Raw genomic sequence first — 20,934 nt, 5'->3', positions numbered from 1 at the left:
TTGAGCCTATGTATGTCTCTGCGTGTGAGATGGGTCTCCTGAATACAGCAGACTGATGGGTCTTGACTCTTTATCCAGTTTGCCAGTCTGTGTCTTTTAATTGGAGCATTTAGTCCATTTACATTTAAGGTTAAGATTGTTATGTGTGAACTTGATCCTGCCATTATGATATTAACTGGTTATTTTGCTCGTTAGTTGATGCAGTTTCTTCCTAGCCTCGATGGTCTTTACATTTTGGCATGTTTTTGCAATGGCTGGTACCGGTTGTTCCTTTCCATGTTCAGTGCTTCCTTCAGGGTCTCTTGTAAGGCAGGCCTAGTGGTGACAAAATCTCTAAGCATTTGCTTATCTGTAAAGGATTTTATTTCTCCTTCACTTATGAAACTTAGTTTGGCTGGATATGAAATTCTGGGTTTAAAATTCTTTTCTTTAAGAATGTTGAATATTGGCCCCCACTCTCTTCTGGCTTGGAGAGTTTCTGCCGAGAGATCTGCTCTTAGTCTGATGGGCTTCCCTTTGTGGGTAACCCGACCTTTCTCTCTGGCTGCCCTTAAGATTTTTTCCTTCATTTCAACTTTGGTGAATCTGGCAATTATGTGTCTTGGAGTTGCTCTTCTCTAGGAGTATCTTTGTGGCGTTCTCTGTATTTCCTGGATTTGAATGTTGGCCTGCCCTACTAGGTTGGGGAAGTTCTCCTGGATGATATCCTCAAGAGTGTTTTCCAACTTGGTTCCATTTTCCCCCTCACTTTCAGGCACCCCAATCAGACGTAGATTTGGTCTTTTTACATAATCCCATACTTCTTGCAGGCTTTGTTCATTTCTTTTTCTTCTTTTTTCTTTTGGTTTCTCTTCTCGCCTCATTTCATTCATTTGATCCTCAATCGCTGATACTCTTTCTTCCAGTTGATCGAGTCGGTTACTGAAGCTTGTGCATTTGTCACGTATTTCTCGTGTCATGGTTTTCATCTCTTTCATTTCGTTTATGACCTTCTCTGCATTAATTACTCTAGCCATCAATTCTTCCACTTTTTTTTCAAGATTTTTAGTTTCTTTGCGCTGGGTATGTAATTCCTCCTTTAGCTCTGAGAAATTTGATGGACTGAAGCCTTCTTCTCTCATCTCGTCAAAGTCATTCTCCGTCCAGCTTTGATCCGTTGCTGGTGATGAGCTGCGCTCCTTTGCCGGGGGAGATGCGCTCTTATTTTTTGAATTTCCAGCTTTTCTGCCCTGCTTTTCCCCCATCTTTGTGGTTTTATCTGCCTCTCGTCTTTGATGATGGTGATGTACTGATGGGGTTTTGGTGTAGGTGTCCTTCCTGTTTGATAGTTTTCCTTCTAACAGTCAGGACCCTCAGCTGTAGGTCTGTTGGAGATTGCTTGAGGTCCACTCCAGACCCTGTTTGCCTGGGTATCAGCAGCAGAGGCTGCAGAAGATAGAATATTGCTGAACAGCGAGTGTACCTGTCTGATCCTTGCTTTGGAAGCTTAGTCTCTGGGGTGTATCCAGCTGTGTGAGGTGTGGGGTGTCAGACTGCCCCTAGTGGGGGCTGTCTCCCAGTTAGGCTGCTCAGGGGTCAGGGACCCACTTGAGCAGGGAGTCTGTCCCTTCTCAGATCTCAACCTCCGTGTTGGGAGATCCACTGCTCTCTTCAAAGCTGTCAGACAGAGTCGTTTGCGTCTGCAGAGGTTTCTGCTACGTTTGTCATTGTTTACTGTGCCCTGTCCCCAGAGGTGGAGTCTACAGAGACAGGCAGGTTTCCTTGAGCTGCTGTGAGCTCCACCCAGTTCGAGCTTCCCAGCAGCTTTGTTTACCTACTTAAGCCTCAGCAATGGCGGGCGCCCCTCCCCCAGCCTCGCTGCTGCCTTGCCGGTAGATCACAGACTGCTGTGCTAGCAATGAGGGAGGCTCCGTGGGTGTGGGACCCTCCCGGCCAGGTGTGGGATATGATCTCCTGGTGTGCCTGTTTGCTTAAAGCGCAGTATTGGGGTGGGAGTTACCCGATTTTCCAGGTGTTGTGTGTCTCAGTTCCCCTGGCTAGGAAAAGGGATTCCCTTCCCCCTTGCGCTTCCCAGGTGAGGCAATGCCTCGCCCTGCTTCAGCTCTCGCTGGTCGGGCTGCAGCAGCTGACCAGCACCAATCGTCTAGCACTCCCCAGTGAGATGAAACCAGTACCTCAGTTGAAAATGCAGAAATCACCGGTCTTCTGTGTCGCTCACGCTGGGAGTTGGAGACTGGAGCTGTTCCTATTCGGCCATCTTGCTCCGCCCCCCCCAGTCTAACGTGTTTTAAAAAGATAACGTGACACTTATTTTACTTCTTTTAGCAGGTGGACACACTTTCTTAAAGTAATAATACATCATGGCCCTGCTATACGATAGTAGTTCTAGAAGACTATCTAATAATTCAGACTAAAGCTATGCATATTGCTGCGACACCACGTGGAAAACTTTTATAATTCCATCCCATTTCTGATGTATATGCTTTATTTTCTATGCCTTCATAAGGACTAAAAACTGAAGTTATTTACATGAAAACAAGATTTTTGTTTGAGTTCATTTACTTGAGGATATGTTTTTAAAATCCACCTTCTGTCACACTATAGAAGTAGATTTTGAATTATCAAAAGGTAGAATTATAACTTCAGAAAAGAAAAAAATGGCCAATTTAGTTTAACTCTATGTACAAAAATTTATTTATAGTCTTATGTATTCATTCCACACCCCCTTTCTTCTTTCCTTCTTTCTCCCTCTGTCCTTGTTCTTAATAATAATGTTTAATTCTGACCAGAATAAGTTGTGGTGGTACTTTCTTAGCATAACTTGGACTATTGAAGGGTAATTCTGTTCTTTTAAAAAATCCCCAATAGGCTGGGTGCGGTGGCTCACCCATGTAATCCCAGCACTTTGGGAGTCAAGGCCAGAGGATTGCTTGAGCCCATGAGTTTGAGACCATCCTGAACAACATAGGGATACCCCATCTCTACAAAAAAATTGCAGTATTAGCCAGGTGTGGTAGTGCACAACTGTGGTCTCAACTACTTGGGAGGCTGAGGCGGGAGGATGACTTGAGCCCAGGAAGTTGAGGCTGTAGTGAGCTGTGATCGCACCACTGCACTCCAGCCTGGGTGACAGAGTGAGATCTTGTCTCAGAAAAAAAAAGAGGTAGGGGGCCCCATGGGGAAAAGGTGGAAGCAAGATAAAAAGACATGGGAGCCAAACTGAGAGTTTTCATGGCCAAAACTAGAACAATTTGAGCAACAAAATAAGTGATGAGTATTTTGTTATAAGCCAAAGAATAAAATAAATATCCATGAGTCCATAACGATACAGATAAGTAATTAAATGAATAAATAGAGGAGAAGGGGCAAATCTTTCTTACGGAAGAACTCTAGATAATAGATGTAGCGGGAATGGAGGATACAGAAAATCCCATTAGAACACTGCAGGAATAATTGCTCAGGCAAGAGTTACAGATGAATGCCAAAATTAGTAAGTGAAAGTTTTCTTTGAGCTGCTAATTTAAAATCTTCAGAAGTACTAGATCCAGTTTCATCTGATAGTTTCTTAACCCCAGATTACTGATAGATTCAAATAGTATAGAAGTATGGTATGCAGTAAGATGGATACAGCCAACACATTTTTTTCAACATAAAATATACTGTGTGTTGCTCTGTTTGTTTTTTCAGAAACAGTAAAACCTCATCAATTCAATGTAATTTGGGGTACAGATGTGAAATCCTGTTTTATAAATATTTTATTATTTTTACTTTCAAGGTCTCATTAACTCAAACTAGGATAACAGTTGATTAGAAGACATAATGGAGTCCTGTTTTAGTAAATAATAATATGTAATTGGCTGAGGATGATTATTATCATAGTAACAAATTAGATACTAAAATTAAACTCCTCTCCTGTATACCAGTCATTCTTTTGATCTGACCATTAATGGAAGCTGTTTTTAGTTTGTGTACATGTGGGAGATATTATTTTTATTAGTTAAATATATTTTACCACTTAACCAAATGAGTAACTTGTAGTGTGTCTGTCTTGGGATTATAACTGGTGTGATCAATGAAGAATGATGTATTGTTCTTAAATGCGGAAATACGTTTAGGTTAGTAGTGGCAGGTGCATGCATTTTCTGGAAAGCTCTGTTTACCAGATTTTTAGTGGCCAAGGAGATACACAGATAGTTAATAGTACTGCTTAATTGTTGTAGTCAGATTGAGTAACATGTAATTTATAGCAATTCTGAAACTGAGAACACAAGAATGATAAGCTATATGATAAAGACCACAATTGCTAGTTAGCAAAAGTACAGACTACACATTGTTGACTAGCAAGCCATTCTTGTAAAATGCATATGATAAAATTTTTTTGACAGCTGTTTTCAAAGTGAACCTTTCTATGTCATCATGGTTCCTTTAGTAAATTTACTTGTAAGGTTTTTTTTTTTTAATCAGTGTTTCCTGCTGAAAGAAATCAAAGAAGATATAAATAAATAGAAAGACATTCATGCTTGTGGAATGGGAGACTTAATATTATTAAAATATCTATACTACTAAAATGCATTCCACCCCTATCAAAATCCCAATGGTATTTTTTGCAGAAATTAAAAAACTATTTTAAAATTCCTACAGAATCTCAATAGACCACAAAAGGTCAAAACAATCTTGAGAAAGAACAAAGTTGGAGGCCTCACACTTCCTGATTTCAAAACATACTTCAAAGCATCTAATTTAGATGGCATACTTAATTACTGGCATAAAGATAGAGACACAGACCAATGGAGCAGAATAGAGAGCCCAGAAATAAATCATTGCATATATGGCCAAATGATTTGCCACAAGGGCACCAATACTACACAATGGGAAGGGACAGTATATTCAACTAACAGTGTTGGGAAAGCAATATCCACATGCAAAAGAATGAAGTTGAACCCCTACCTTATACCATATACCAACACAAAAATAAAGACCAAAACATAAGACCTTAAACTATTAAACTTGTAGAAGATAATATATAGGCGAAATCTTTAGGACATTGGATTAGGCAGCAATTTCTTGTGAGCAACACCAAAATCATAGGCAACAAAATAAAAAATAGACAAAGAGGACTACATCAAAGTTAAAAACTTACGTACATCAAAGGAATCAATCAGCAGTGTGAAAAGGCAGCCTACAGAATGGGAGAAAATAATTGCAAATCATACATCTGATAAGAGGTTAATGTCCAGAATATATAAGGAACTCCTACATCTCAACAACAATAAACAACCCAATTAAAAAATGGGCAAAGGTCTTGGACAGACATTTCTCTGAAGAAAGTATACGGCCAATAAGCACATGGAATGATACTCAGTCATTAGGGAAATGCAAATCAAAACCACAATGAGATAGCACCTGACACCATCAGGATGGCCACTATGAAAAGAACGAAATGTTTAAATTACAGCACAGTAAACAATGGGAGTCAATTTAAAAAAAAAAAGAAGAAGAAAAACTAACAAGTGTTAAGGATGTGACGTTGGAACCCTTGCATACTGTTAGTGAGAATGTAAATTGATGCAGCCCTTATGGAAAAGGGGTCCTCAAAAGATTAAAAATAAAATTATGATCCAGTGATACTGCCTCTGGGTGTATATCCAAAATCATTTAAAACCGAATCTCAGAGAGATTTTCACACCCACGTTCATTGCAACATTATCCAAAATAGCCAAGAGGTAGAGGCAGCCCATGTGTCCATTGACAGATGAATGGCTAAAGAAAATGTGGTGTATACATACAGTGGAATATTATTCTACCTTTAAAAAGAAAGAATTTCTGTCACCTGCTACAACATGAATGAACCTCAAGGACATTATGCTAAGTGAAATAGGCCTGTCACAAAAGGACAAATAGTGTGTGATTCTGTTAATACTCATATGAAGTATCTAAAGTAGTCAAAATCATAGAAACAGAAAGTAGAAAGGCAGTTATCAAGGTCTGGGTAGAGGGGAGGGGGCGGAATTAGTGTTTAGGGAGTATAGCATTTCAGTGTTGCAAGATGGAAAAGTTCTAGACATCTGTTGGAAAATACGTGGATACACTTAGCACTGCTGAACTGTACACTTAAAAATGGTTAAGATGGAAAATTTAATTTTTTTTACCACAGATTTTAAAAAGCAGTGTTTCATTGCCTAATTCTATATTCGGTTAACAATTTTACTGATTGTCTACTATGTCCCAGGCACTTTCCATTATTATTCTTTCAGTGACACTTGTTCCCCATTTTAGAAATTAGGAAATAGACACTGAAAGGTTTAGAAACTTATTTCTGTTAGACCCTACATGTGGTATAGCAAAACTGTGTTTACCTAACTGAGTTGTCCAATACTTGCATATAGACGATGTTTCCAAAATAAAAGGAAATGGGTCCCTAGAAAGCAAGGCAAGAGAATTGAGACTAAAATAATGAATATTTGAGGATAAATTTAGCAAGTTTGCTACTTGGAATATCACTTTTTTGGGCATGTCTAGTTCCAAAACCACAGAATGTATTGGACCTGTTGGATTTGTTGAAAATGCAGATGGTACAATCAAATGTAATACTCATAAAGGGAAAAGAATACAGTTTGAAAGTTTTTATGAAGACATGTACTGCCTAACCTGTGAATTGAAAGCATCTTTTAAAAACTTACTTCCCGTCATATTCCTAGGTGGTAGTGAATATGTGGGTAGAAAACTGAGAATGTTTCAGATAATCCTAATGAAGTTAAATGATTGCAGTCTACCATATTGTGAGGAAAAGTTGTTAGCCGTGCAAGATGAGGACAGAATTAAAATATTACCATAACTGGCATTTGATTTGAAAACTACAAAGATAAGCTTAGGTTCCTATTTATGAAAACCATTCTCACAGCCCAGTGAAATATCTTTTAAAAGGTTCTATAGTTACCATGGATACTTGTTAGCTTTGATAGAGTATCCATATTCAGTCATCTGAGGTGAAGAAGCCAAAAAACCCATGAACTAATGGCACAAGTAGCTTCATCTCTAAATTTGTACTAGTTTGGGGATGGAAAAGGTAAGTTTCCTGAAGATTAGAGTGTTGGTTAATTGTCACTGCTTGGAAAGCAAAATATTTAGGATGCACATTGCCTGAATTTGATCCTAGTATTCACTATTGATATGTAACTTTTTAATTTAACTAGTACAGGCCATTTCTTAGATTTTAACATAGGAATTTAGATGGTTAGACCTTTATGAAAGTTGATGAAACCTAGGGAGTATACTCAATTTCTGAAAGCCGTAGAGACACAGACAATATTGAAGGCATTGGTCCCCATGGTAACATGTTTGCATTTGGCCCAGCGTGGCTGGTCTGCCTAGCTTCTTTTAATTGCTATATATTGACAGCCGTTTTCACAACTATTTATAAAATGTCGGATAAGTGAGCATGTGTACAAGGGAGCGCACACCATACCTTAAGCTTGATTAGATACTTCAGATGACAAAGAGCTCTGCATGAAGAGTTACTGAGGTATTTTTATCATTTCCTAATGTGCCTGTCACATAGTAGAAGCAAAAAGCCTTTCAAATTATTTAAATATTTTCCTCAATTCTCTTTTAAAACAGGTGACAAAAGAGCTGAAACAGTATGACAACAAAATTATAGAATGCAAATTTGAGAACAACAGCTGGGTCTTCATGAGACAGAGAACAGACAAAAGTTTTCCTAATGCCTACAACACTGCCATGGGTGAGTATGACAACTTATCAGTGCTTATTGTATTAAAAAAAAAAAAATTAAGATGTTAGACCCAAAGTGTGCTACCTTTGTTGTTTTGCTTAATGCGGCATAGTCATTTAGGCTTCATCCTTGTTTGATGGGAAAGATATGTCAAGTCTGTATTCTCTTTGGCTCCAATTGGCTTGTAGGTTCTCCTCTCTAAACTGGTGGTCTTATGCCCATGCGCCCAAAAGAGAAGTTTAAAGGGCAGGATCCTGGGCTGTATACAAGTTGAATTTATTGAACAACAACAACAACAGAAACCACAATAATTTCAGATCTATTCAGAACTATAAAAACCATTGTTTGCCAGATGGTAAAAGACAAAATTAGCAGGGGAAAATGTAATTTCCAGCTCTTAAAATAGCTTTATAAACAATGGAGAACAAAGTAAACGAAAACCATTTAAAAAGACAAAATCTGCTATGCTATTCTTCAGAGTGTTCTTTGGGTACAATATGAATGCTTTGGGAATTCAGAATAGTAAGTTTCTTTCATGGGGAACAACACAAATTAATTGAAGTTTATAAGGTGTACCACTACCAGTAGCTGTTGTTGCTCTGGATTGCATTTTTAGTGGAGTTGAAAAAAGGTAAAAACCAAGATAACAGGTTATTCAAACTTTACTTTTAGAATGTGCAGTTGATGAGGAGGATATGATAAGCTAATGAGAAAATATTGAAATTTCCAGTTTCAGCTTTGCAGTTTAAAAGTTACTGTTGTACATTTAGGAGTTCTCATTGGAACTAGCATCCATTTTCAGTCAAGATGAGTTAATTTCCAAAGTAGGGACGATTACGCCATTGTCTTTTCTTCCAAGACCAAATAGGTAAATAAAATGAAAAAGACTGGCATTAAATTTTGATAAGAGAAGATAATATGGTCTGCCAGCTACAATGAAACCACGTATTCAGTAGGAATGGTAGCTGGTGCCATGTTTTATGTTTCGTAGAGTGGACTTCTTTCTGAGAGAAAGATTGAAGGACTATATATAGTACACATTTTACAAGTTTTAGTTGAATTCAGACTGTGGTGTAATGCATTGTGTTAGATTAAAATTCCATAAAAACTGGTTTGGAAGGGATAGAAAACCATGGGGAAGACGTGCTTATAGCCCAAATGTTTAAAGTTTTGGTTTAAAATTAATACTGCCGTAAAGAGTAGCCATTAGACAAGCACACATTTTGGGTGTAGGGGAGGGAGGAGATAGTTCAATGTGAAGCATGTCACTCAAATGGGTAAAATGGAAGTATTTAGCATATTGGGATGAAAACCTTTCTCATAAGCCTGTGGTGAGTCAGCTGCCTTAATTAACCCTCACGTGAGACCCGTGTCTCCCTTTGTCCACAGCTGTGTGCAATAGCATCTCAAACCCTGTCACCAAGGAGATGCTGTTTGAGTTCATCGACAGATGTACTGCAGCTTCTCAAGGACAGAAGCGAAAGCATCATCTGGACCCTGACACGGAGCTCATGCCACCACCACCTCCCAAAAGACTGCGCCCTTTAACCTAAGACCTGCTTGTGACTTCAGGGTTAAGAAGAAAGATGAATGAGGAGAAAATGCTGTTGCCCATTTTTGTAGCCAGAGAAATTGAAAGACGACTGTGGCTTGATGTTGATACACATTTGAATTTTTTTTAAGAAAAGAAAGGTATTGTAGCCAGCCTGTAAATACTTGATGCATTTGTTTCCTCAATGCTGCAATACATCATGGACTTAAACATTTTATTTATCTGATAAACTCAGCCTTACCTTGTGGAATCTGAAGATTGAAATATCCAAAGGTTTAAACAAGATTGAAATCAATGAAAAAGAGGCCTTGTTTATATATGGGTAACTTCACATTTAATTTATAAAGTTAACAATCTGGAAACTGTGAGCCCATAAAACAGTATCTTTTAGAAGCTGTGTTACAACTATAGCAAATTTTCCTTTTAAAAAATTCAGGCAATGGCATTAAACATTCTTGCTGTCATTTACCATGGATTTCCTACATTTCTGAGATCCCTGTATTCAAAAACAAATGACAAGGTTGTTAAGTATTGTACTATATTAAACAGCTTAGTCTGGTTTATATCATTTTAACAAGTTTTTTGGAAATGTAAAAGAAAAAAGTAAAACTCCATTTTTGTGAATTGCATTGTTTCTAAAGGGAGTATTTTGAGTATTTTCATCTGTTTGTATTGTTTCGACTATGATATCAGATACCCCATGTGTCCATTCCGGCAGTGGTTTTGAGCTACTTCATGGAACTTGGACACACACCACCAGGTCCTTTATGTGTTGTTCTCCTGGGAGACTTTCCTTTTCTTTAAATGCCAGGGCTACTTCTGCTTTACCTCAGTGGCATCAGCACACTGTAAATTACATTAAAACACACAACTCACTGTGATCTATGGGAGTGATAGCAAATGCAAACGATGTTGTGTTACTTCCCTCCAACAAAACAGCAAAGGGAATGCCAGCTGACTTCTTTGATTAGAAGGTAATGTCATGGGATAGAATGGTGTCACTAGAAAATGCTCTCCCACTGCTAGATAAATGCAGAGGCAAAGTGTAGACATCTGTAGGAACTAAATATCAAGGAAATCAAGACATTTATTTTCAAAGCCAGAATTCTATCTGCATTCTAGTCTATGGATGTTATTTCTGTTATACATCTGAATTTTAAAATGTTTACTGATAGATAATGGATTTAAAGGGCAGCTAATTGATTGTCTGCCATTGTTGAGAAACTGTTCAAATTGGTTTGTGAAAGAACTCTGAGAATTAGCTAAATGCAGGCTAATGTATTTATTTTTAGAGGTACAGGTTTTAAGTAAATGTATTTAAAACAAATTTTCATGATCTGAATTGTATATGTATATGCATATCTGTGTAAGTATATGCAAGTGTGTATTCTTCTACTGATTCAGTCAGACACGAAATCCAACTGAATTACCTGGTAGACTGAATATCTGACAGGATTTCTATATGGACATAGCACAGATGAACCAAAATTGTATTTATATGCACCTGAGTTTTAATGTTTTTAAGCAAAGTTTTCTCCTGCAGTGCTTTTCTATATGAAATAGTTGAGTCATGCTTGGGCTTTTTCTTCACTGTTCCCAAGTCATGTAATGTATAGTGAATTTATCCAAAACGCCATTGTAATGTTTTTTACTAGAGTGCTTTTGCACATTTGGGCGCTAAAGGGATTAAAACAACTGATGCCACAATGACTATTGAAAGAGGGAAAAGTCTCAAGTTTCCATAGTATCTTTTACAAAATGGATTTTAGAAAAATGCCTATGCAACTCCAAATAGTCTGATGCCTGCTTCCCCAGGACGAGTGGCTCTTCCATGCTGTGCTGCTTTCCTCCGAGCCTGGGGAAAGGCAGAGCCCTCTGGCAGATACGAAAGCAAGCTTTTGCCAATGATCTTTAATGGAGTTAAAATGTTTATGGTAATTGTAACCTTTCAAATGAGTTACGAGAAAAGAGCATCTCACTCTTAATACACCCAGATATTTTCTTCATGTCTTTGTGCGTTTTAGCAGGACTTAATTTTCTTAATTTATTCTTTCCTTTCAATTATAGTGACATAGAGTAGTTGGCCTTATAAGTAGATCCCATTTAGCCCCTGAACGTAATACCATCTGCAGTATTATAAAAGTCATTTAGAAGGTCAGGGAGATAATCTAGAGGCAGGATTTTGGACATTGTGAAGGAAATGTGCTCTTTCTCAGCTCACTTCAATAACTATTTTCTGAGACTGAAGTTTTTTGGACAGGAATAAGAAAACTTTGCTTTATTCAGTTATCACATGTAAAAGCTTTTGCTTTTTGTTAGGAAAAGGTGTGGATGACTCTACTGGGTGGATGGTTACATTTGCTTTCCGTGAAATGCTCAGAAAATGTCAGGACATTCCTTTTCCAATTGTGTGTCAGTGCGTATTGTAATAAAACTACTGATTTAAATTAGCGTAAGTGTATCTACTTTGTTTTACTGGTGATACTCTTGTGTCCCTTCTCTTGCTGGCATCACATCCTACTGCTGTCAGCCACACCCAGTGTAATCCATCTGGCTTTGTAGAGATTAGCATAAAGACTTGGAAAGCCTCTATTTTTCTTTCTGAGAAACTGAGAAATTTGATTGACACAGGGGGGTGTAGTTTGAACCTTTTATTTTTGAAGTGGAGAGGAATGGGAGAAAGCACATCTTTACATGATGTTTATATTATTTCTCTTCATCTAATCTTAGCAGTCTACTGTATGAGTAGATATTCTGTTACGTTATTTTTAATGCATTTAAACTTTTTAGAACACTCAGCAATAGCAATAAATATTCTGAAATGATGAAGTCATGAACTACCAATTTTTTTTTTTTTTTTTTTTGCATTGCAATTGCATTTTTATAGTATGGAATTTGCCATCTTTAAATGTTTAAATGATACCACCATTTTGGACTCTGCATATAGTTTTCCCTGGCCAAAAAAAAACCTTGGAAGCTAAGAAGCAAATACTCCCAAGTGGGAGAACTCCTGTGGTGGAGAAAACTCTGGACTAGACTCACGCAAGTCCAGGCTCTGCCTCCTGTTGGCTCTGTTCTGTCTAGATCCTCCCACACACACACCCCCATCCACCCCTGCCACTTTGTTCCATCTATAAAGTGGCAAATCCCATCTGTCACACTGGGCTAGATGATTTCAAAGCCTTTCCAGGTCTAACCATGCTGTGTTAAAGCCAGTACTTTGAAAATCTCCCATATTCACCATAATAGCAGTATTACCATTATTGAATATTCACCAACGACCAAGACGGTCCTAAACATAACCACGCTATGCAGGTAGGTACTGTTACCAACCCCACTTTCAGATGAGGAACCTGAGACTGAGTTGTGAACTGAGATCCAGACATAGGTCTTTTTACTCCAGCACCTAAATTTTTGCACAGTACTCTCCCAAAGGCTTAGTTACACAGTTACATACAAAGGCTTAGTATGTAACTGATTTCATGCCAGAGGGTCCCAAACTAAGGCATGTTTGGGGTGCTAATGGGGTAATAGGCTAATAAAAGAGGTGAAGTTGGGAGCACAGAAGTAAATTCACTTTAGGGCCTTATTTAACTATTTATTTAACTATTTAAATGTGAGTGACAAAGCAGCCATGAAGGGGGAGTTTAATGTTCTCATTAAGATGCTAAACTCTAAAGAGGTAATTAGGAAGAAATAAGTGATTAAATTACACACTGGGCTAACATTTTCCTGATTGTTGCATAGTTAGCTGTCAACTCTGCCGCTGTGGCAGGTCATTGTCAGCCTTGGTTAATGCAGATGGGTCCCTCCCCTCACCTGACTGATGTCAGGTGAGCACTGTGCAGTATCAGGAAGGTGGTAGTGGAGCCGACTCTGAGCAGGGGTCATCTGGTCTCCAGATTTCACATTTCCAAAAACCAGTGCATGGATCTGGGGTTGCCAAATATTTTGCCATGTCAGGGCATTAAATAAACAAATTATCTTGCCATTAATTATTAAAACTAAGGAACTCTTAACACACAAAAAAGAAGTAGGACGTACTTTAAAAGACAAACCTTTATATAGAACAAATTTTGTTTTATGAAAGATTCACTCCATTGTCCTTTGCTTGTATATTTCCTCCCAAACTGGTGAGAACTTTTTCATGAACTGGTGTTGGGAATCACTGCAGAGGTGGAAATCCATTTGGGGCTTGTAAGTGGGAAGGGGACATGGAAAGTAGCAGCCGCTCTTGGTTTCAAAACTAAAGATCATTTGTATAACCAGAGCTGTCTGTGGTAAGTTATTTCACGGTGGTTGATTCTCGGGGTTGATTACATTCTGTCCTTGTGATATAAGGTGTACAGATCAAAAGTGCAGTTATCTGAATGCTTATACATACCCAAATAGAATGAAACCTTTACTTGCTTGAGATGCAGAAATAAGCAAAGCAAAATACAACACAGAAAATCAGCATTTGGCTTTGACGACAAATCAGACCAACAAAGTCATCGGTTTCCACAACTTCGAGCTTGCTGCACAGTCTATTTTTCCTTTAGATCGCTGCCACCAGAGTGATCTTTAAAAACTCAAACCTGCTCCTGTCATCTCCGCCCATGAAGAGCTCCCTGGCATATGATGGAAAAGGCCCTTTGTGACCTGGCCTCAGCCTGTCTGTCCAGCGTTGTGCTGCCTTACGGGACAGTGGTGTGACTCCTTGTTTTTCTCAGAACTCCGTGCCCGCTAAACCCAGGAACCTTTGCACAGGCTGCTGCTGCTGCTGCCAGAAACCCTAGCCTCCCCTCATCTCAGGATCAAGGAAGCTTTTTCTCATAGACAGCTTCCTAAATTTCACACTATTATGGTAGCCTCCCTTGGTGTCCTCTCAAAACAAGGAGCTGTAGACTCAGCACAGGGACTGTGTGATCTCGGACCCATAGCACAGAGCTTGGCGGTAGTGGGCACTTGGTAGTAATTAGGGCAGGAGGTGCTAATGCTCTTTTGCGCAATTGTCCCCCTCAATTTAGCCATGTATGAACATAATTTCCTGCCACTCTAGCCTTCTCACTATAATAGAAGGACTGATAACATTTTTTTTCTTAAGAATTTCTTCCAGAGTCCATCTCTGACATACCTTGTATTTCATCCTGATTAGAAGTATCTTTTCTGTTCTTGCCGTTTGCACTGACAATGAGTGCTCTGACAGAACCTTCTCAGCAGGAAAGATTTTTAAAAAGTGCCCCAGTCTCCTTGCTGTGATGCCCTCTGAGGGAGGTGTGAGGGGAAGAGTGTTTTTAATCATGTCTTATTTTTCTAGTGGTTTCACTGAACTTGCCAGTATCTTAAACTAGAAGGCTCCGTCTCCCTACCTACTCATTCTCACCTAATTTCTGAGGTATCCAAAGAGAAAAGAAATCTTTTGGTAACTGCTGAGACTTTTCAGTTAATTTTAAAAACAAATTTCAGTCCGTGATCCCTTAGTATGAATTTGTGCTTCTAGCCTTGCCTTTGAAGTGGGAAAGGCAAGTGCAAGATATTCTTGTTGCTACTACTGAATGCTATTTTCCAGGATCTAAAGGAATAAGAAACTTTATAGTTTCTGTAGTTCTGCTTTCTTTCTGAAAGCCATCAGAGGAACATTGTGTAGTTTTTGACCTAGAGTATAAACACATAGTGTGCTCTGATATATATTAAAGATAACACCTACAGAGACTCCGATTGAACACCACCACAACCAAAGCTCTTCTATAAAAAAGATTCTTGAAAATGTGACATGTAGATAAAAACTGTACACCAGGAGACATCCCATGATGCATGAGGTGGGAGGAGATTTAGGCCTCGATGGATGGGTGGGGTGACTGGAGCAGGGGAGGTGTGGAGAGAGACTGTAGGGCAGAGTTTGATGCAGGGGTTTGTCCAGAGCTGTGTGAAGGAGAGTAGTGGGAAGCAGAGCTGTAATCACTCCGTCTTAAAACTACCAAACCAACCAACCAACTGCCCTTGGCCCGTTGATATCCTTCTAGCTGCTGACCCATTTCTCTCTTCCTGTTTTCTGCACCATTCTCTGAAGGAGTTGATTGCATTTGGTCACTCCCCATCCTTCCCTCCCAGGCTTTCTTGAGTCCACTGCCCACAGGCATTCAACTCCATGGAAACTCCTTGTCCCTACCACCAGTGCTCTCTACAAGGTCAAATCCACTCTCCTAACTCTCCTAATCAACCTCTCAGCAATATTTAACAAAATGTGTCACTCCCTCTTTTTTTTTTCTCTTTATAATAGGAAATTTCAAACATATACAAAAGTAAACAGTAAAATAAACTCCCATTTACAGACTCAGCAATATTCAACCTATGACAGTTCTTTCTCTATACACTCCTCAGTCTATGCACACATACACACGATTGTTTTAAAATAAGTCATAAACTACTCCCTCTTTGGTGAACCCTTTTTGCACTTGGCTTCCAGGCCACTGTAGTCTCTTGGTTTTCTTTCCTCCAACCTACAGGCCACTCCATTTCAGTCTCCCTTGCTGAACCCTCGTCACCTTCCCCATCTCTACGAGCAGTGGCCCAGGCTCCATCCACTGACCTCTCTCTAAGCGAACTCTGCTAATCTCTGAACACAAATACCCTCCAGACACAAACAGTTTCCAAATATATTTCTAGCCTGGATCTCTCTCTTCAATGCTAGACTCAAATTCCAACTGACAACTTGACATCTTCACTTGCATGTCTGATAGTCATCTTAAACTCAACACACCAAAAACGGAACTTCCCTCCTCCAACAGACTTCCTTCTCTTCCCACAGTCTCCTTATAAAGCTTAGTTAATGGCAATTGTATTTTTCCAGTTGCTTCTGAATCATCCTTGACTCTTTTCTTGATGTCCAATCCATCAGCAAGTGTTGTCAGCACTACCTTCAAAATATAACCAGAATTTGACAGCTCCTCCATCTCTCCAGCACCTCCCGTCTCATCCCTTGCCTAGACTGTTGCAGTAGCCTCCTAACTGGTATTCCAGTTTCCACTCTTGTCTCTCCATCCCCCCATCTATTCACACAGCCGTCAGTGTGATATGTTTTAGAACTTTCCACCCTACCATGCAGAATCTTTCAGTCCTTTCCACCTCATTCACAATAAAATCCTAAATGCGTACCACAGTCCACAGGTCCTCCGTAACCTGACCCCCCTGCAACTTCTTTGATCTCATCATCTTATCCTTCTCATTCACTCTGCTCATCCACACTGGCTCTTTTGCTGCTTCTCCAGCTTGCCAAGCTAGTTCCCACTGAATTTTCTTTTCCTCTACCTAGGATGCTCTTCCCTCGGGTATCTGTAAAGTTCCCTCTCTTACTTCATTCAAGTCTCTGGACAAATGCCGCTTCATCAAAAAGACCTTCCTATCATCCTATGTAAAATGACCACTCCCATTATCATCTACCCTCTTATCCTGCTTTATTTTTCCCCGAGCATTTGTGATCTGACATATATGTTGACTTGTTTGCTTATTGTCTGACTTTACTCTCCAGAATGTAAGTTTCATATGAACTGAGAATTTGATTTCACTCGTTGCTGTATTTCCAGCACCTAGGCCAGTTTGGCATAAAGCATAAGGATTCAATAAATATTTCTACAATCTATGAAGTAGAACTACATAGACAGGCTGGGGGCAGATTATGAAGGCCTTTGATGTCTGGCAAAAAAAGTTAGGCTAAACGTTATCAATAATAAGGAGCTATTGAATTAAACAAAGGAGTTTTCTTTATGAGAGTAATCTAGTAATAATCTGTCGGAGGTGGGAGAAGGAAGAAAAACATAGGTGATAAGACACTTAGGAGGCTATTGTCATCAGATGAGAGGTAGAAAACCTAGAATATGGTGGCATCTACAGAAATGGAAGAGATGGGTATGACAGGCATTCAGGAGGGAGGCTTATCAAGATTCAACAATCAGTTGAAAAGCCAAAGCTACCTTCCAGAGTTTGAGCCCAGGGAGGGAACTGGTGGTGCTCTTAACATAAACAGTGGAGTGAGAAGGAAGAGCTGATTTGGGGCTGGGAGGAATAAAGGGCTACGGAATGTGATGAACTGGAGATGCCGTCAGTAGCATCAGATGGAACTGTCAAGGGAAAAATTTAGAACTGGAGCTTAGGCAGTCAGACTGCTGGCGAGATTTCAAATCTGTCCACACAACAACAATGGTAAAAGCAGTCAGTAGGAGGTATGAAGTAAAAAGAGGACTAGGGACCCCCACATCTGTGGGTATAAGAAAAAAAAATAACTAGCAAAGAAAAGGCATCCAGAAGTAAGGAAAAGAAATTAAAGTCAAGAAGTGAAAAGACACTCAAGAAGGTGCTGGCCCACAGAGCTATAAGACAAAAGTTTTTTGATAGTGGAGGCAGAAAATAGTTCTGACTGCTCCAAGGAAGTCCTGGAGAGCCAAGGACTGAGAAAAGGACCTCAAATTTGGTTTCTAGGTAACCTGCAGAAGCATGATAGGGATAACTGAAGTCGAGTGTTGATGAAAAGAGTCAAACTCTGTAAAATATTTTTAGAGATCTATTCTGAGCCAAATATGAGTGACCATGGCCCGTGACACAGCCCTAGGAGGTCCTGAGAACATGTGCCCAAGGTGGTCGGAGCACAGCTTGGTTTTATATATTTTAGAGAGGCATGAGACGTCAAATACATTTAAGAAATACTTTGGTTTGGTTCAGAAAGGTGGGACAACTCAAAGTGGGGAGAGGCATCCAGGCTACAGGTAAATTTAAACATTTTCTAGTTGACGCTTGAGTTTATCTGAAGACCTGGGATCAATAGAAAGGAAACTGTTAAGATAAAGGATTGTGGAGACCAAATTTTATTGTGCAGAGGAAGCTCTCAGCAGACTTCAGAGAAAGAGCAGTTTGTAAAATATTTCTTACCAGGCCTAAAAGAGTGCCTGGCTCTTAGTTATCTCCTGGATCTGGAAGGGAAGGAAGGAAAACAAAGGGGAAAAGTGATTCTTGATAGACTGTGGATTTTTCCACAAGAGACTTTGCAGTGCAGTTTCAAGGTATGGCAAGGAAACATATTTTGGGGTTGAATATTTTGATTTTTTTTCCCTGTCTCATAATGTTATGCCAGAGTCAGATTGGTAAGTAAGCCACAATATATAGAGTCAAATAAAACCCATCTGATGAGAATGTGTGGTTTGTAGGGCATGACTCCCTGGATCCCTTAGACAGGAATTTGGGCATGATAAAAAAGTCAGAGTTTAGTCCTCACAAGAAAAATGAGAAAATAGGAGGAAATGGAGGTGATGGGGTTTGGAGTTAAATCTATGTCAACAGATGAATTAATACTCCCAAGGATAGTGGTTACATGAGCTGCCCAGAGCTTCCTAACCCCTGTCTGGAGACACCCTGCTTTGTCTCCAGGGAGTTGTAGATGTTGATCTTCTCAGCCCACAGGGGTGGCCAGGATCTCTGCCTACAGCTAAGGGATGCCTCTGGGCTCCCAAAGGGGAGCACCCCGGGGCCCCTGGAGGCAAAAGCACAATGATCAACATCAGATACACAAGGTATACACTCGTTCTCCACCACAGAGACTGGACGAGGCCAGCTGCAACGCATGACACTGCCTATTCTGGACAAGGGGCTCATAGAGCTACTGGGCACATGACCCAGGGTATGGCTGACCAGAAAAGGGTACCTGGGAGTCTGGTAAAGGCCCTAGAGGGTGGCACCAAGTGTCTGCCTTCACCTGTGACAGACCATTTTGGTGCCATTTATTTGGGGTACTGGGAGACTGACTGAACAATGCATGCACATGCTGCACATCTGGGCCTCACCATTATTTGGAAATAATTGATGTAAAATAATATCGTTGGATTGGAAGTCCATTTGTGTTATCACAAGAAATGTCAATGAGAAATCACAAGAAGTCCACAGAAATGAGAAAAAGAAAAAGTTGATTCTTTAAATATAATTTCAACCATTGACATTTTTGAAAGGTTGCAAAAAATAGTTTTAATTTTTTCATCACCCACATGTGCAAAGTTTCTCATTGATAGTAACTATGAAGAATTTGAAGAGACTTTGCTTCAGAAGTTTTGCTTAGGATTTGAGGACAGCCATGTGAAGCATTAAACCTGATGTTTAAAAAGGCATGTTCATGGACACAGGTTCAGGTTTCAGACTTAACATTTTTAAAAGGTTTTATTTCAGAGTTTCCTATAAAGCCATATCTTCTCTGGGACTTTGTATTTTACTTTGTCTTATCACAGTTATGTAAATACAATGTAATGGACCTTTTCCCCCCAACACTCACTTAGACACCCTAATTCTTTAGTTTACCCCAGGGTGCCATTCACATATTATCGTTTTCTATGTTTGCCGTATTATGAAACGGACTAAGAGGCATTGTTCTGATGGCTCAGGATTGAAGAATGGCAAGGTGAGAACAGAAGAAAGTTGAGAAGGCGAGGAACTTTAATACCCACACTGGGTAAGAAATCAAGTCGAGTCAGAAAGGGATGATAGCGGGCTGCATGGGAAAGAGAAAGAGGACCAGAACCCAAGATCAGAAAGTAGAGCTGGCTCCAAAAAGGTGAGGGAGAGTGGGGGCTGAGAATGGCAGGGCACCTGTCTTAGTCCATTTTCTGTTGCTTATAACAGAACACCTGAAACTGGGTAATTTATAAGGAAAAGGAATTTGTTTCTTACAGTTCTAGAGGCTGAGAAATCCAAGGTCGGGGGCGGCATCAGATGAGTGCCTCCTTGCTGGTAGGACTCTTTGAAGAGTCCCAAGGCGGTGAAGACTATCACGTGGTAAGGGGGCTGAGTGTGCCAATGTGCTGGCTCGATCTCTCTTCCTTTTCTTATAAAGCCACCAGTCTCCTTCTCATGATAACCCATTAATCCATTAACATATTAATCCATGGATGAATTAGTCCATTCATAAAGGCAGTCTCCTCATGATAAGCCATTAATCCATTAACACATTAATCCATGGATGAGTTAGTTCATTCATAAAGGCAGGGCACTCATGATTCAGTTGCCTCTTAAAGGCCCCACCTCTCAATACTGCCCCTTTGGGGATTAAGTTTCAACATGAGTTTTGGAGAGGACGAAAAACCAAACCATAGCAGCACCATTTTCCATTCCTCTTAAGCTTGACTTTCCTTTGCTGCCTTACCCTAGATATCAGAATTTTTTTGTTACAAATGTCAGAAAAACAAACTCACCTACTCTAGGTAACAGAATAGTCCAGAAGGCAGGCATGGCTTCAGGCATGGCTTGATTCAGGAGCTCTCTATCTCTTAACTCCTAGTGTTATTGACTTTCTTCTTGGACTTTATAGGCTATTCACGAGACAGGAGAAAAGTGACAATAAGCAGAAGGCTGGCTGGATGGATGGAGGAAGTATGGGGAGGAGGGAGCTACTTCTTTGACTCTGATCACTCCCTGGGATCTTCCCAGAGTGAAGAAAAGCATGAGATTGGTTTCGAGCTGGAAATAGCCTTCAAGGGCATCTGGTCCCCTTTTACAGGTGAGCAGAGCAAGACCTGGAAATGAAACGAAACTGTAGCAAGGTCACACAGCTGGTCTTCTAACGTTCTGATTTCCAGCTCACTTGGCGTTACTCTCTTTGGAAATAAAGATGAGGATGAAAACAAATGTCTTCAAT

General features: G+C 39.8%; 1 protein-coding gene across 3 annotated transcripts in view; it reads left to right on the top strand.

Annotated features, from left to right (window-relative positions):
- The window catches only part of RNGTT (RNA guanylyltransferase and 5'-phosphatase), a 332,045-nt gene extending 320,311 nt beyond the window's left edge, over positions 1-11,734 (top strand). For all 3 annotated transcript variants that reach the window (XM_050789534.1, XM_050789536.1, XM_050789535.1), the window contains 2 exons: positions 7,618-7,741; positions 9,122-11,734. In XM_050789534.1, the coding sequence (XP_050645491.1) occupies positions 7,618-7,741; positions 9,122-9,285 (288 nt within the window). In that variant the 3' untranslated portion in view covers positions 9,286-11,734. The remainder of the gene's footprint in view (positions 1-7,617; positions 7,742-9,121) is intronic.
- Positions 11,735-20,934: the final 9,200 nt, after the last annotated feature.

This window comes from Macaca thibetana, chromosome 4, assembly GCF_024542745.1.
Source record: "Macaca thibetana thibetana isolate TM-01 chromosome 4, ASM2454274v1, whole genome shotgun sequence".
NCBI classification, from domain to species: domain Eukaryota; kingdom Metazoa; phylum Chordata; class Mammalia; order Primates; family Cercopithecidae; genus Macaca; species Macaca thibetana.
The sequence above is the reverse complement of the archived record's forward strand: the minus strand, read 5'-3'. Positions and strand labels throughout refer to the sequence as shown.